The 17208-nt window shown below is 41.3% G+C and overlaps 1 protein-coding gene and 1 pseudogene across 4 annotated transcripts in view; both read right to left on the minus strand.

Moving 5' to 3' along the window:
* The window catches only part of NFIA (nuclear factor I A), a 392758-nt gene that overhangs the window by 72503 nt on the left and 303047 nt on the right, over positions 1-17208 (minus strand). For 2 of the 4 annotated variants that reach the window (XM_027108350.1, XM_027108349.1), the window contains exons 7-8: positions 13825-13953; positions 11503-11556 (exon numbers count right to left, since the gene is read on the minus strand). In XM_027108350.1, the coding sequence (XP_026964151.1) occupies positions 11503-11556; positions 13825-13953 (183 nt within the window). The remainder of the gene's footprint in view (positions 1-11502; positions 11557-13824; positions 13954-17208) is intronic. The other 2 variants (XM_027108353.1, XM_027108351.1) reach the window with 1 other exon arrangement.
* On the minus strand, positions 513-5814 carry LOC113622352 (protein phosphatase 1 regulatory subunit 14B pseudogene; annotated as a pseudogene).

The following is a 17208-nucleotide window of genomic DNA, read 5'->3' on the forward strand; positions in this document are numbered from 1 at the left end:
CTCTCTCCTCTGGTTCTTTCATCTGCAAAATGAGGAGTTTGAACGAAACAGTTGCTGAAGCTCATCTAGCTTTAAATTTCAATGAAATTCAGTCTCTGGGATTACATTTACAAATAACAATACAACTGATCCATATGTAACAACACTGAAATCTAAAAAATGTGAAACAAGGGAGTATGTGGGGTTTTAAAAAAAATTTATTTTAATTTATTTATTTTTGGCTGCGTTGGGTCTTCGTAGCTGCGCACAGGCTTTCTCTAGTTGTGGTGAGCGGGGGCTACTCTTCGTTGCGGTGCGCGGACTTCTCATTGCGGTGGCTTCTCTTGTTGCAGAGCACGGGCTCTAGGCACACGGGCTTCAGTAGTTGTGGCTCGCGGGCTCTAGAGCGCAGGCTCAGTAGTTGTGGTGCATGGGCTTAGTTGCTCTGCGGCACGTGGGATCTTCCCAGACCAGGGATCGAACCCGTGTCCCCTGCATTGGCAGGCGGATTCTTAACCACTGCGCCACCAGGGAAGTCCCGGGAGTATGTGGTTTTTAAAAGAAATTATTTTTTAAACGTTTCTGGGATATTAGGTTCTAGGGTATATCTGGACTCAGTCTCTAGGAGCCTGTTCCTTTGGGAAGGCTGTGATACTTAGAGTTTTAAAAACCCTGAGGGAATGTGCCAGTTCAAGCTCTGTGAGATAGAGCCCCCAGCCTTTGGGTCCTGACAGGACCTCTTCTCTGAATAGATCATACTTGTGCACGCATCCCCTAAGCTGCCACGACGGCTAATGTGCAATGCATTCAAATGCCACAGAACAGCTGTGATTATTGGAGATATGAAGAGTGACCGGTTATTACGCAAAGTTGACAAGACTTCAGTTCCATGAAGGGAACTTGAGCTTCTAAGTAATATGCAAGCAATACTGCGAGTCAAGAGATGAATAAAAGAAAAACATTTAAGGAAAAAACCACCACCATAGATTGGATGATCACAGAGGTTAACAGAAACAGGCAGAGAATGAATTCTCAAATGACCTGTCGGAAGGGCAGTCCCGCAAAAGAGAATTTCAAAAGTAAGCTCCGTGGAGGTTCTCTAGCCTATGCGAGGCCTACCAAATCCTGGGACCGGCGCTGTTTGGGAGTCTTTGCTGGCTGACATTTAAAATAAAAAAGGCAAAACCAAGCAGATAAACAAACAAACCCCACAACAAACAAAGCTATGATTGATTCACGGCCTTCCCCCCACTACCCCCGCCCAACTGGCAGGTATACATTGCAGTTCAAGCCCCTGTTTCTGAGCAACACGATTATTAAGGCACAGGTTTCAAAGTAGCCTCCTGAATTCACCCTACAGGATTTAGGGATTTATCCTACTGCTGGTAGATTTCTCACAAGGGGAGGAAGTAGGAGAAGAATTGGTCCAGGGTTTGAAGTCAGGGTACCAAAGATTTACCCCAGGCTGGGTATCAACTAGCTCTGTGTCAGCCTCCTATGCACCTTAGTTTCCTCTGCTGCAAAATGGAAATTGTATGTCTGAATGGTTTTTAGAGCTCAACTATTTTGGGTTTGAAATCATTCACTCCCTATGTGAGTCTAGGAAAAGTTATGTAACTTTTTCAAACCTGCATTTCCTTGTCTGTAAATTGGGTAAACTGGCACTAATTTAAGCGATTTTCCCGAAAATTAGAATTATTTCTAATTCTAGGTGCCTAGTACATAGTGGGCTCACACCTTTAAAATGAATGTGCTGAGAATATATTGTGTGCCAGACAGCGTGCTTGATTCTGGGCTATTTATTATTCTTAGAGTTGTGTTTTTAGGATAAATTCAGATATACGAAAAGTAATCAGGATCATGCAGTGCCATGTGGCAACCTGAGACAACTGGGAATCAAGAGTTGAACTGTTCTCAACTGTTTTCATGGCCCTGGAGGTCCCCGGCATGGACTAAGTGTCACTCTTCTAAGACCGGGGTTTGACCTGTGCTCTGTAAGCTCCACCTGCAGCACCAAGTCACTTGGCTGGTAGGAGAGCCAAGCCCACTGCCTAGCACACAGGACAGCTTTGCTCTTATCTCCTGTACTGGACAGCTCTCAGTTTTGGCTGCCCAGCAGTCTTTCACCCTTTCTTCTGGAAACAGAGCTCTAATGTTTCTTTGGGTAACTATCCTTCCCTCCACCTCAGTCTGTCATTAGCTTAGACTTTACCCTCCCCCCAGTTCTGTGGGTGGGCAGGTAACTCAGGCCACACCAATGAGAAACCCCGTTATCTTTTTTTCTTTTTTTAATGTCCGGGAAGACACCTCTGGGCCAGAGGCACGGGGAGCCCCACTCATGGCACCAGGCCTGGCTGCAGGGCCCCCCAGTATTGCTGTTGCTATGAGGGCGGGGGCCAGGGATTGTCCTGTGGAGCCACTGTTCACTTGCGTGGGGGACCCTTCCTTTCTTCTGGGGTGTGCTCAGCTTCTGCATGTCCTGGATCTTGTCCAGCAGGCCAGAGACGGAGGCCTCAGTGGGTTTGTAACAGTCCACCAGCAGCTCCTTGACCCTGGCAGCTGGGTCTCATCACTCTCCACATCCAGGAGTTCACCCACAGCAATCTCCAGCTCCAGGATCCCCTCTTCCTGGTAGTTGTAGAGGCCAGGGAGCTGCTCCAGGATCCACTCCTCCAGGCTGAGGCGCTTCCGTAGCTCCTCGAGGTCATACTTAGCCGTCACCTTCCCTTGGCACCTTACTGGGCCCTCACCTGCAGCCCCAGGGGGGCTCTGGAAGCAGACACTGCCACTGCCCAGCTTGGGGGCCAGGACCGCCAATGCTGTGCCCCCTGCGGGGTGGCTGTCCACCTGGCAGCTCCCCCCACCCCATTATGTTTTAAACATAAAGATTATTTTAAAAGTGAGCAAATGACCCAAACCAGGCCAATCAGAGCCATAAGCATCCTACTCTAGGGAGTAGGACCGTCCCTAGATCTCCTGTGGAACAGCTGTTCTCTTTCCCTTGGGATTGTTACATGGGTGGGGATTAAGTCTGGAGCAGCTCATACCATCAGTGCCATGATCTGAGGAGATTCAGTCTAAGAATCAAGTTCACACAGAGGACAGCAGAGCTGAGAAAGATAAAGATATAGATTTCTGAAGGTACTGCCTGAGCGTCTGGATCCAGCTCTACCTGAAGCCGCAAACCCTCTGACTTTTCGGTTACATGAATCAATCCATTATCTCCTTTTGGGGAGACTGGAGGGGTGATTAAGCAATCTGGCTGGGTTCTTTCACTTGTACGAATATTTCACTTGAAAGGGTGCTTATTAACATGTCTTCTGTTCATTACTGGGTATGCAACAGTTCAACAACTCTTATTATGGTATTCAGGAATTTGAGGTTTCAGGAAGATCTAGAGATATCCCTCAGCAATACCAAGGTTTTCTAAATCTGTATTGTATGCCAATAGAAGGGACCCATACAACCTGACACAAATAAATCCAAATTCCCACAATCACTTTAAATACCTGTGCTATGTGATCCCTGCTAATTCCCCTCTCATGAATCTCATCCGAGCAATAATTATTTGTTCTTCTGTTCTACTAGGTTGCAGGGGCAGGACTGGCTTGTCTGGTTTGCTCGTTAGGGCCTAGCACAGTGCTTGGAAGATGATACATTCTCAAAAATTATTTGCTGAATTGACTCTCGTAAATAACAATGGTGCTTACCTCCCTTTCTTTTTAAAGATTTTTTTTTGATGTGGACCATTTTTAAAGTCTTTATTGAATTTGTTACAATATTGCTTCTGTTTTATGATTTTTGGTTTTTTGGCCGCGAGGCATGGATCTTAGCTCCCTGACCAGGGATCAAACCTGCACCCCTTCCATTGGAAGGCAAAGTCCTAGCCACTGGACCGCCAGGGAAGTCCTGGCGCTTATCCCTTTAGCAAGAGCCATGCCTGAATGAAGACAAGCCAAAGCAGTCTTCACCATGGCTATGGGCTAATCATCATGGAAGGGGGTTCACCTGCCTGATTGGGAAGACCCCCCCCCCCACCGCGTTCTTCTAACCACACAAGAATAATGGGATGGAGTAACCAGGCTGTCTCGCTTCCCTGAGGCCCCGTCTCTTCTAGGCTATGAGGCTCCTCCCAGTGAAGGGAAAAAAAACACTCCTTCTGGACCCACAGGAGCAGATAAAAGAGAGAACTGGGGATGGGGGGTGAGGAACGAGGGAAGTGAGAATCCTTTCAAGAGAACCACACAGAAAGACCGCAAAAAATGATATGGCTATGGGGGGGAATCTGAGACAGCTAACATTAAAATATATATATATATATATATATATATAGGCTGCATTAGGTCTTCGTTGCTGTTTTCTCAAGTTGGGGTGAGCAGGGGCTACTTTTCGTTGTAGCACACGGGCTTCTCCTTGCGGTGGCTTCTCTTGTTGCAGAGCACGGGCTCCAGGCGCGCGGGGTGGCTTCTCTTGTTGCGGAGCATGGGCTCTAGGTGCGTGGGCTTCAGCAGTTGTGGCGCACGGGCTTAGTTGCTCCGCGGCATGTGGGATCTTCCTGGACCAGGGCTTGAACCCGTGTCCCCTGCATTGGCAGGTGGATTCTTAACCACTGCGCCACCAGGTAAGTCCCTGAGACAGTTAACATTTAGTAACATACTAATAACATATGTGGCCCTTTCCATATGTCATTTCACTTCCTCCTCCTATTAACACCTTAACGTTTTGTACAGGTGGGAAATTAAGAGACCAGCAGAGGATGGGTGACTGGCACAAGCTTATGCAGATCCCAAGTGGCTGGCCAGGATTTGCATTCTATCCTGGCTGACTCTACAGCCCATGCTCTTTTCACTGCACTCTGCTGCTCCCATTTGAATTATTTTTCAGAGGTCAAATGGCTTATTTCCTTTCATGATATTTGCCTCATAGGTCCCTTATTACCGTAATACAACCTGGCAACTCTGATGTTCCTCACATGTGTTTTGTGCATAAGAAGAATGAATTGTTTGGGGCTGGGGGAAGCAACTGCCATTTAGTACTAAGAAATATGGCAAATGTAAGTTTACTGTGGAAATACACATTTTAAAAAACATTCCATACACATGAGTGGTTAAATACGCTAGTTTCAACAATACAAAGGATGCAGCATGAAATGGGTAACTCTCCGCCATCCTGCAGCTACATTAACAGGACTGTACATTCCCATTTGGAGTATCAGTGCTCAGCCCCCTTTGCCTACATGGATGATAAGCTGATACTACATAAACATTGTTAAAGCTACAGTTCCATGCTACAGTAATTCACTTAACTTTAACATGATTTATGGTTCTGTCAATCGGTGAGGTTGAAAACCCTGTGCTGAAGCTTAAATGTGAGCTTCATATTTAAAACAGCAAGTGTGTGTGTGTGTGTGTGTGTGTGTGTGTGTGACAGAAGAAAACATCTCATATAGAGAGGAGATACAAGTCCAATATTGACTTTTTATTCTACTCTGAAAAAAGAAAAATAAAGAATCAATCTAAACATGGAATCAACATTATATTAAGCTAAACCAGAAAGACCTGGGGGTTTATCTGATTATGTGATTTATAGTACAAGTGATACCCAGAAGTCTTATCAGTGACATAATTCCAAAGAAACCTTGCTCAGAACCCACGCCTTCACTGTGGCTGCATGTGTGGATTTGTGGTTGGGGGGCGGGTAGGGGTGTGGAAGTGAGGGAGGGAGAGATGGAGAGATGGAGAGCAGCTTCTTTTGTCCAGATGAGTTTAAATCTGGGTCCACGTGGTTAATCACCCATCACCCTATTCTCCTCTCCGGTGCTCACCCGGGAGGCATTTTGCCTCTTTAAGAGATAAGGAGCCAATTGGTCTTACTGCTCTAACCTGTCCTCCTCGGGACCACATATTAACAGATTCCACTGCAGAAGAGCTCTCTTTAGAAGTTTGCTGCTGGGATGACAAATTAACCCAGCAGGGTGTCCCACACATCTACCTCAGTACAAATTATTAGTGTAATAGAGCTTTTAGTTATGCATTTATCTAGTAATTATTGAACGGTTACACAAAACCAAGCTGAGCGCCACGGCCCTTTATGAGGCTTGCTCGGTGGGTGGCCTTCCAGTTCATTTAGGATACCAGTTCACTTGCAGACAAATTAGCTAAACAGCCTTCTCCTTTAAATATTTTCCATGTCACAGTGAAACTCTTTACAGTACAGTAAAGGTACAGTTTTAATTACATGCTTCCTGACTTTTGTTTAGTTGTAGTTTTGAAACATTTGCTCTAACTGTGTTTTCCTTTGGCTGGGCAGTAATAGTTGGTTGTAAGTATCTGGCTAATGAATTTAATAATTTCTGGAACTGGGACTTAAAGGGCCTTTGCTAAAAAGCTGCTTCTCTTTACCATCCAGTTCCTCCAAAGCCCATCGACAACGTTTCCCATTAGGCTGGACACCAGCACTTGAGCTAACCTTGCCCAGTGTTCACAAGCCCTCTTACTCTCTTTTTAGTGCTCCTCAAAGGTCGTACTTGTTAGGTCTGTGATGCCTGCATTTGGAAGTCAATTCTGATTGTTAGGAAGACAATGTAATGTCTTCTCAAATGACATACTCCAGTAATAAATAAACACCTTGCATCTGTTGGCAGATTATTTCAGCGCCTTGTTAGCAACAGGTACTTAATTGCTTCTCATTTTCCTGAGATGATTCAATTGCACTAAACCAGGAGAGACAAATTAGATTCAGCTCCACTGAAAGGAGCACCAGCGTGTTCCACAACTAAGTTAAGAAGTTTTCCTAAGAGGCAAAGAAGTTTGCCAATATGATACGAGAATGCTAAACGAAACTACTGCTTAGGTAGAGGGCCTATGTCAAGGAAGGGTGCCATGGTTATGAGAGTGACGAGGCGCCAGGGACTATTCCTTCTTCAGGATCCTTAGTTTGGGCAGACACATTTCTAATACCATAGAAAATATTCCATAAAAAGGGGATCAAATCATTTTGTGCTCAGCATTTCTCTTAATGCCCATGAAAGTAGAAGTTCTTAATTAAAACCAAGCAAACGTATATCGAGCATTCATTCACCATGCTATGCATCTCCCTAAATGTTGCCAAATACACACACTTGAATATTGTATTATTATCACACATGGGGGATGGAAAGAACTCCCTATTATTCCCGAACTTTCTGTTTGCTTTCAATCAAATCCATGTTCTTATTCATTTATTCAACAAATATTTATTGAGTGCTTTCCTAATGCCAGGCACAAGGCTGAGGGATACAGGATATTGGGAGGAAGAATAAAGAATGGTCCCTGTTCTAATGGGCCCTGCCATCTAGTGATAACTGTTGCCTTCCTGTGGTACCTCTCCTTCCTTCCTCCTCTATTATTGTCTATGAGTCTCCGCTCTTCCAACCTTTCCTGGTGACCTGAACTTCCTGGAAGGTTATCTTAATTCTCATAATTCTCCGCAGTATATTTTTCTTGGCCAAACTGGGAGATGTTAACTTCAGACCCTCAGATGTTTCATCACTAAGAGCAAGATCCCTGTTTGGGCCACGAGGATCATGGACTTAGAGAGGTTTAGAGAGCATGTAAACGTCTGAACAGAAACTGGCAGGATTCTTTGAAAGCTGCACAATAAGTCTTTGGTTTATATGGCTATTGTTTTAACACATCTTGTGCATGTTTTCAGAATCAGGGCAATTTGATTTCTAAACTCCCTTCACATGTATGTGTGTATAAATATGTATATATATATATATATATGTATGTTTTGACCCATAAAGAAGTGGGGCTTTAGCCCTGTGCTCACATTTTGTATGTCTGGATTCCTCAGTACTTAGCTAAAGCATGACTGCTGTTGCCTTGCACGCTTACGACTAGGAGGTACTCTGTCTGAGAACAGGGGTAAATCACGCTTGTTTGGACTCGCCCAGTGCCGAATGCCATGGTAGTCCTCTATGAGGTTGCCCCCGACCCTGACGGCACCCGGGAGTCCCCATCACAATAATACAACGGCTGGCTTTCTTGTCTGCCCTCCACCAGGAAGTAAGCATGCTGAGGCCAGAATCCAAGCTTCTCTTTTTCACTCTATTAAGCAAGTAGCAGAGCACCTTGTACACTGTAAGTGCTTGATAAATACTTGCAGAACGGGTCCCCGTAATGAGAGTCTGCAAGCTAATTTCAATATTCAAAAAAAACAAAAAAAGCCAAACTGACCTCCAAAGTTGTCTTTGAAGTGACTCGCACCTACCAGAAACCCTGCGTTTACCAGTAGCAAGGATTCAGGGGCTCATAAAAAATGTCAAGTGATCTGTTTATGGCTGTTATTAAAAAAAACTCAGTGTGATAACATGGGTTATGTCATGCTTATCGAAAGATCTAAATGGCTATGTCATGTTTTTGACTAATAAAAATTGTGCAAACAAACTAATTGTTTAAATAAATGCAGTTGATTTCTCCCAGCGGTAGAGAAAAAGGTAGAAACTGCTGATATGGTGAAAAAGGCACAGTACTGGAGACTAGATTTCTAGTCTTAGCTCTGGCCAGCTCAGATTTCACATTTCTATGAGTAATGGGAACTATGTTGCTGACTGCTAGCCAGCATATTTCTCCCCTATTTACCTACTTCTAAAGCCCCAATTTTATACAGAGCAGCAATATGCTCAGCTATAAAACCTAGATTTTCCAGCCTCCCTTGCAGCTAGAGGAGCTTGTGTGGCATAGTTCTGATCATGCCGTGTAACATTCTATAAAAGGTGGCAGAATGAGCTGGCGGGCACTTTTTGCCCTTGTCGGTTCCCTTCTTTCTGCTTGGAATGCAGATGCATGGAAAGAGGGTAGTGGCCATGCTGTGATCATGAGGTCACAGCATGAGGATGAAAACGACCCATTAAAGCATGGGTAAAAGAAGAAATCTCAGTCCTTGATGGTGCTTTGGTGACACCATGACAGTCCTGAATCATGTATTTGTTTCTATATGAGAAAAATACAACCTGCTTAGTCCGACTTTCAGTTACTTACAGCCAAACACATTCTTAGTGGATACAGGGAAAGGATTAAACCAGAAGATTCTCAGAGCACTATTCTGAAATTCTATGGCTCTAGATGAAGCTCAATCAGTGCTTATTTGCGATTACTCTCAACTTCTGCCTCACAACGTGTATAGTGCAGGCCCCTCCCTGCTTCTCAATCCCGAAAGCACAGAGTTGCCTTACCTAGTGCTGAGCATTTAAATTAACTATCATTCATTATCTTGTTTTTGAAAATAGCAGATTTTAGGCAGAAACATAAGTTTCAAGAAGACAAACTTTCAAGAAGTTCGAAAATATCTCTGATGAGTACTCCAAATAATTATCACAAAGAGTTAGGCTCTTTTAAATCATCAGGCAAACCTACAACTCTTAAAAAGGCAAAAGGAAGAAAACGGATTTTTTTCTCCATTATCATGAATAAGATAAATTGTCATGATTAAATACTTTATTATGGTTGAAATTTTAAGTACTGGTAAAAGAAAGTCTTTGAAAGCCCAATCGCTCAGCTTCAAGTGCACAGTAATTGTAATAATGTATAACAAAATACAAATGCCCTTACTGAAACTTAATCTCTTCCCCACTCCCTAGGACACTGCATAATTTTTAACCCCTTCACCTAATTTTAACTACATAGGTGGCAAAATATTACCCCCATGATACAGATGGCCAAACTGAGGCCACAAGGTTAAATGATTTATCAAAGCCAATAAGAAAGCCAATATCAGAAAAGGGATTCATTTTAAGAAACCACATGTCTCTACCTTCACAAGGTAAATAGGAAAGTGATTGGAATAGCATAAACTAAGAAAAAACATAGCCTTTAATAGCAAAGCCTTACTTCATAATCTTGCAAAAGCTTTCTTTGGATGAAAGGCCATCGTTCTTCCTCATCTTTAACATTCCTCATAAAGAAGTACTATATAAACTATTATCCTTTGTCACCCTTTGTTCTTCTGAAGCAATGACAATCTGTCAGTGTCAGGGAGGGGATGAATGTCTCTTGTGTACCTTTATGTGCAACTTGAGTACTTTTTATTCACTCAAGCAATATTTGAGCATATTTGAGCATTGTGTATGAGACACAATGAAGATACCCAAAAGCACACATTAGAGATCCTTCCTCTCAGAGGTTTTCCTCTAGAGGAGGGACAAGACATGTACATTAACTAACAAAGCAAGACCATGTCGTTGGAGGGAATGTGCAGGCGTGAAAGTCTCCCGGAGTCTGTGGAGTGTGAGAGGATGGTGGCCTGGGTGGAGCTGAGCAGGTTTCGGGTAGAAGGTGGTACCCAAGCTGGTCTTAGGTTGGGCAATATGTGGACAGGCAAGGCAGGAGGACAGCCTGCGATTTTCAAACCCTGGAGGAAAACGGGTGATTTAATTGTTTGTATGACTTGAGTACATACTCTACTTCCAGGCACTGTGCTACGGACTGCAAATACATGATTTCCTCTACTCCTTAGACAATACAATTCTCTTGAGGTTGAAATTAGGATCTTCAATTTATAGATGAGGAGCCCATGGCTCCAAGAAGGAAAGCTATGTGCTAGGTTCTCACAGTTGGTGACAGTGGTAGAGACAGGATTCAAATACCAGTCCATTCGACCCCCGAAGTTTTGCACTTACCCACTCCCTTCCAGGCTCTATTTTTCTGCCTCAGCTTTACAATCATCAAAGAGAGGTTTCCTTTTTAAAAGGTGGCCCCCGAATTTCCAAACATAGATAATTTTTGCAGTGAAAAATGGGGTCATTGTTTTTTCAGGGAGGAGACCTTGCTTTTCTGTAACTCTGTTAAAATACCACCCTTGGCCTGGGCACTGAGGTACGTTACAAAGCTACTGCTTACTAACTGGCGTTTGTCTAGTCAAGGTAGTCCCCTGAGAAATTTTAAGGAAGGCAGCAGAAGTCTTGCAATCTAAGTGCTATCCAGAGGTGACTATACCATGTAATTCTGAACAAGAGTGCAGTAAACAGCCTCCCCAGTGCCCCAGGATCCTGATAAAGGACACACCTTTCTCTTCTTCCTTTTGAAGTTGGATCATCTGTCAGGATTTTCTAATGATTTATCATTTCAGACTGTGGTAACTCCTTATAATAAAAAGAACATGTGCAGTTGAATTCTCCTTTATGTCCAATGTCTCATTTATTCCACACTGGCTCCCTCGGTCAGAATCTCCTCCTTTAAATCCGGCCTCATCTTCCTAAAATATCAACTCTTACTCCCAGATGTGATGTCATTCCAAGCATTAGCTTTCCAACTAGTTCAGAGAAGAATAACTGGGATTATGATACCTGTAGCAAGTATGTCTTAAATAATAAGCACCTGAATACCAACCTTTAAAAAGGTCTTAGCCCAAGAGTGTCTCATGTTAGTCTATCTCAATTCTGTGATGATGACCACAAAGATGCTGCTGAAGTATTTCATCTCAACTACCCCACTTCCCTTCACCAGACCGCTAAGTGGGGCAGGATGCAATAAGAATGGGTACCTGAGTAGATTTCCCAGAAAGGAGAACTGAGGATGCTGGGAACCATCTTGAATTCTGGTGAAAAAAAAAGAATCTTTGGAATTCCATAATTCTTAAATTGAGCATCTTTCTCTTTTCCACATAAACAATTTCATGAGTATGAATAGATCAAAACTCACTGTCCTGTAGGCTAAGACGCTCCCCTCTGGTCCAACCCAGTGTGGGTCATTTTAGCAAATGTGATTGTTTAGCATGAAGAAAGCACCCAATCATGGCACCCACAGTAACTGCTAGAATCATTTCGGTAATTTCTAGAACTACGGTTTTGAGGCAAGACACAAAGAAGGCATTCAGTATTTATTGAATAAATGATAACATATGCACATTGCTTTGTGCTCCTCAAAGCGTCTCTACAAATATTGTTTTACTGTAGTTTCTGTATAAGCATATGACGTTGGGAGAAAATATTCATTCAGCAGTAGTATTGTTCCCATTTTATTGACGAGGATATTAAAAAATTCAGAAGGTAAGTGGAAAGGGAAAGAGGCAGCTTAACCAACTAACCTGAGTGCTGACATTGCTGCTTCCCAATTCTTATCGCCCTGCTGTGCCCATGAGTCTTTTCTTTGCTTGGAATGCCCTCCATTCGTGTAAGCAACTTTTAAGATTTGACTTCAATGTTATGTACACTTTGAAGTCTCTTTATCTGATATAAAGTAATAAGTAACAGTGCATTCCACATCATCTTCTAAATGCTTATTTTCCTGCACTAGATGATATGCTCTATGAGGACAGAAACCACTGATTTCCCAGTGTCTGTATAGTGACAGGTACTCATTAAATCCTTGTTTAATGGATGAAGGAAACTCCATAGTTCCCTCCTCTGAGGCCCTACAGAACTGTCTGCTTTTCACATTAATTTACCATTTAGAATGTTAACCTGACCATAATAAAGATGAGAAACGCCACATGCCTTATCTCCCTGAGACCAAAAATCTCCTGACTAAAAGGGCTTTGTAGTTCTTACTTCGCACCACAGTTTCAATGCTTAAGGAATGTTGACATCGAGGAAAATATCATACTGGCCCATTTAAAGAGACTCATTCTGGGACCACAGAATCCCATTCAGATGCAAGGTTTTCAAGTTAGGAAAAAATACATATTTAGCTTCTCTGATTGTACCACACACACTCTCACACACAAGTGAAATAATTAGGGATCTTGAGAAAGTTCCGTCAATGATCACAAGATGTTCAAAGATGGGGCAAGTGAGCAACCATAATTGTGGAGAGAGAAACTGCTTCACACAATAGTCAGAATACTTATTTGCTTTAGTCTGATTTCTGCACGTGTGCATTGGCCAGCCCTCTCAGCTGCCATATTTCCCTGAGATGCACACAGAGTATTCATAAAGGGATTCAGATTTGTGGCACTCACATTGAGATTAATGCAAGAAACATCAGTTTCCCCAGGCGTATGTCAAAGTAGACAAGAGACCATAACTTTCTAGGATGTTTTATGATACCAGCTGGTAGATCACAAACCTACCTAAACGAAAATCTGATGGGAGAAAGCAAACGTGGTTACAATTATTCGTACTCCTACTGTGGGAGTTTCATAAACAAACTAATAAATATTTTCATCTTGCAATAAGATCAAGTTAAGTGATTTGCTGACATTCTCTTGAGGTTTAAAGCTTGTCTTTAATGTGAAATACAAATCATATTTCTTGTGGACACATTTTAATAATAAACTTAAAAGCACATGAGACAAAAATAATGAAAACATTGCAATGAAAACCAGACAAACTATCTACCACTTCAAAAGGAGGGAATGAAGATGGCTCGTCAACACAGTGATTGCAGACAACCTCAATGCAAAATGCCACATATTGAAATCAGGTTTCAAGGAAAGGGAATCAGCAGGGGTGAGAGAATGAAAATAAGCTATTGCTGGAAAAGAGGTAATTGACTACACAAAAATAAACTACCTAACACACGCACACAAATACACACACATTCACGTGCATGTGATCCCCTCGTACAATTTGTAGGACAGGTTTGATTTTCCTTTAATTCAAATTATCTCCCACCTCTTTTCAACACCCCACCAGCAAAGAAACAGGTAAGGATCAGAGGTTTGATGCCAAACCTCTTGGGTCCCTACAATTCCAAAGCAGCCCCCGAGGATAAGAAATTGGAACACTTGCTGCCTTTAGGACCACTCTGGGGGAGCCTTCATTGTCTCTCATTTTGCTACTCTGGTCTCATGTCTCTCATTTTGCTACTCTGGTCCCAAGGTCATGATCTAAGCACAATCAAGGGTGCCTGTGGAGCAGCTCACCTCTGGGTCCTGTAATGACAGGTCGGTGATGCTGTGTGAATGCCGTTCCCAGGGAGGAGGTCTGCGAAGGGGAGGGGCTGCTGAAACCAGACTTCTCCGACTTCTTCAGTGTGGTTGGAGATGGCATTCCTGGCAGGAAGGATGGATTGACAAGCACACTTAAATCACGGAACAACAGTTTATGCAACCTAAAAGATTAAATTTAAAAGAATTTAAAAAAGAAATCTACCTGTAAAGGGAAAATTTGTTTTGAATTGGTTTGAACTTGTCATAGGAACAAACAGGTGACAGAACGGTCCCCTGATATCAGCATAGAGCTGATTTCAACTTACTCTCCTAAATCACAGTCCATTTGGGGGTTACTGATCTTCTCTAATTATGGAGCACCACTTCCCCAGTGCTTCCTGAAGTTGTTGTCTGAGCCAGTGGCCTTTCGGACCCTTTGTAAAGAAGGTTATAGAAGCAAATGAGGACCTCATATGCAATCATCTTATCTTGCCAGTTACTTTACTTCAGTGTCGAGGCACTCTCTCCACATTTTATACAATTTAGCTATTTTAACACTTAAAAAACCCTCATCAATGGTAACTCAGTTGCTCATCCAATGAATAATTTATAATAGAAAAAAAAGAAAAGGTAAAAGTTAAAAAAGAAAAGTTAAATAAGGTATAACCAATTCAAATAACACTGTAAAAGAATAATGACAATGGAAAGATATTTAATGACATGAAATAAAGACATGGAAAGCGATTACAAAATAGGATATTATACAATGATGCCATTTTAAAATGTATTTCTATGTACAGAGAAAGAACTGGAAAAAATATGCATAAACTATAACAGTAGTTCTCTCTGCATGTTGGATTTCAGTGATTTTCACTGCTTCTTTTTGCTTACTTGTTTTTTCTATGATGAATATATTTTAAGAAAATAAAAGCTTGTTTTTTAAAAAATAGTATTTTTACTATAGTCTAAACTTTTCATAGCATTTCCAGCATAGGAAATGCTTTGGGAAGAAAATAATGGGAAAATGGTCCCTTGTAATTACTGCATCTGTAATGTTCTCGGCAACTACGCTGACACACACAACTAGAGGCATCTATCAGTTTGGTAGGGTGCCAATTAAAACAATGAAAACTTGGATATAAAAATAAAGGAAATGACTCCTAGTCTCCACATCACAGGAAAGATTTGGGCTCTTTTAAATTTGCAGCACAAAATTGGTCTGATTTCATGTTAAAAGAACCAAATCTCATTTTACTTATACATATCTACATGTATTATGTTCTGCCTATGACCAGAGAATTATTTGGGTGAACTGGAAAAATAAGTAATAAAAATAATAATGATATTAGCATGTAAACGTTACCGAGTACTTGCTAAATTCCATGTACTATTCTAAGCACTTTATAGGTACAGATCTGTTTAGAAATTTAGTTAGTTTGTCTAAACATGTCCTTGTTATTTCTAATCACAGATTTCCTTAATGAAATTCTACAAGACAACCTTCAAGTGCGACCACAGATTCTATAAGGAGAGAGACCAGGTCTGCTTTGCCTGCCTCTATTTTCAGGCTATCTAACAAAGAGTCTAGAACATATCAAGTGGCCTGAAAAGATATGTAAACTACCTGTACAGTTCTCGGCTTTATCTGTGGCTTTACTAAGAGATGCCTGGACAGAGCAAAACTTGGGGTATTGACACCTAAGAAAGAAACAAATTGCAAATCGGCAAGCACATTTGCATAGTCAGACATAAGGACAACATGAAGTGGCGTGTGATTTCACACGAGCTAGACAAATCCAGATCAGATCCGTTCTACAGATCAATACGTGTGTGATTTGAATTAGAAGCAAGTCACTACGTGATTTAGCTATATTTATTTGCTCGCTGAATCAGTAACCAAAGGCATGGCATGCCAATGTCCTAACATCCCTAGGACGAATTGAGATTTTGGATCAACGTTCATTACAAGTAACCTAACCTAAGGTATCATCATGTAATTACATCACAGGAGAGATTTCAAATTAAAAAGTGAAAGGAAAGAAATAAAAAGCTCCCAAATGTAAAGAAATCTCCCAATTCATTCAAAACTCTTCTGTGCAAGGCAATTTTTAGGCTTCCAACCAGTCCACTGATTTAAACTCAGTCAAATGCCTGAATTATGTGTCATGGAACAGAAATAGAATAGAAAATGAAAATGTCAAAACTTTTGAGATGGCAGAATTTTTTTCAGATGATGGAATTGATGATGAAATGCAGTATCTGAACTAATCTTATTAAAGAAAGCAAATGGCTGGACTCAAGGAAAAGTCATTTCTTTGAAATGTTCATGTTTTCCAACCCATGCAATTCTAAATACGTCAGAAATGTTGACATGATTTAAACCCACCACTTAACGCTTTTAAAAGGGGAAGTGGAAGTCAAATATAGACAATTAGCATCAAAATGCTTATCAGGTTAGTAAATGGATTCAAAATGATCAAAATTTAAATCCTCTTTGAAAGGGTTAAAGAGAGAAGAAATACTTTCTGCATACAAGAAGAACAAGCCAAACTCTGTATAATCTTCTAAATTTATCACGGTCAAGTAATATGAACCCCAAGGCTGTCATGAATCTCAAAATTACTTTGTGTTTTCAATTTTTAAAGACTCATATTGAGCATGTTTCCTTATTATTTACTTATATTGTCTCCATATGCATAATGTATGTTTTGGTTAATTTGCTTTGTAAACTTAATTGACCAAATGAAGTTTTAAAATGCTAGTCAACTGCTTTATGTTTAAAGCTAGACAACATTAGTCCTGCCTTTTATTTTTGAAATCAAATTTGGTTTCTGTACGTTACTTTAAAAGGAAACTCTTTGTTAAAATTTCTTTTACCAAATAGCTATGCACAACTGTTACACAATTACTGCACAGATTGACTGATTGGCTTTCTCTTAATGAGTCAAAATTTTGATTTAGAACTATTTTTTAGAAGTATCAGATTTTTAAAAAAAGATTATAAAGTAATGCTACACGTTTTTCTGGAACAAACTATTACTTCAAAGTTCCTTTCAATATGTAAAAATAAAGAATTATATAGAATTGGAAGCAGAAATTTACCATAATGTTTATTTTCAATGGGACATTCCTGGAGACCTTCAAGATGGCATAAGAGTAAGACACGGAGATCACCTTCCTCCCCACAAATACATCAGAAATACATCTACATGTGGAACAACTCCTACAGAACACCTACTGAACACTGGCAGAAGACCTCAGACTTCCCAAAAGGCAAGAAACTCCCCCACATACCTGGGTAGGGCAAAAGAAAAAACAGAGACAAAAGAATAGGGACGGGACCTGCACCAGTGGGAGGGCTGTGAAGGAGGAAAAGTT

Source organism: Aethalodelphis obliquidens, unplaced genomic scaffold (assembly GCF_003676395.1).
Source record: "Aethalodelphis obliquidens isolate GAN/ISIS:26980383/991018 unplaced genomic scaffold, ASM367639v1 scaffold9, whole genome shotgun sequence".
NCBI classification, from domain to species: Eukaryota; Metazoa; Chordata; class Mammalia; order Artiodactyla; family Delphinidae; genus Aethalodelphis; species Aethalodelphis obliquidens.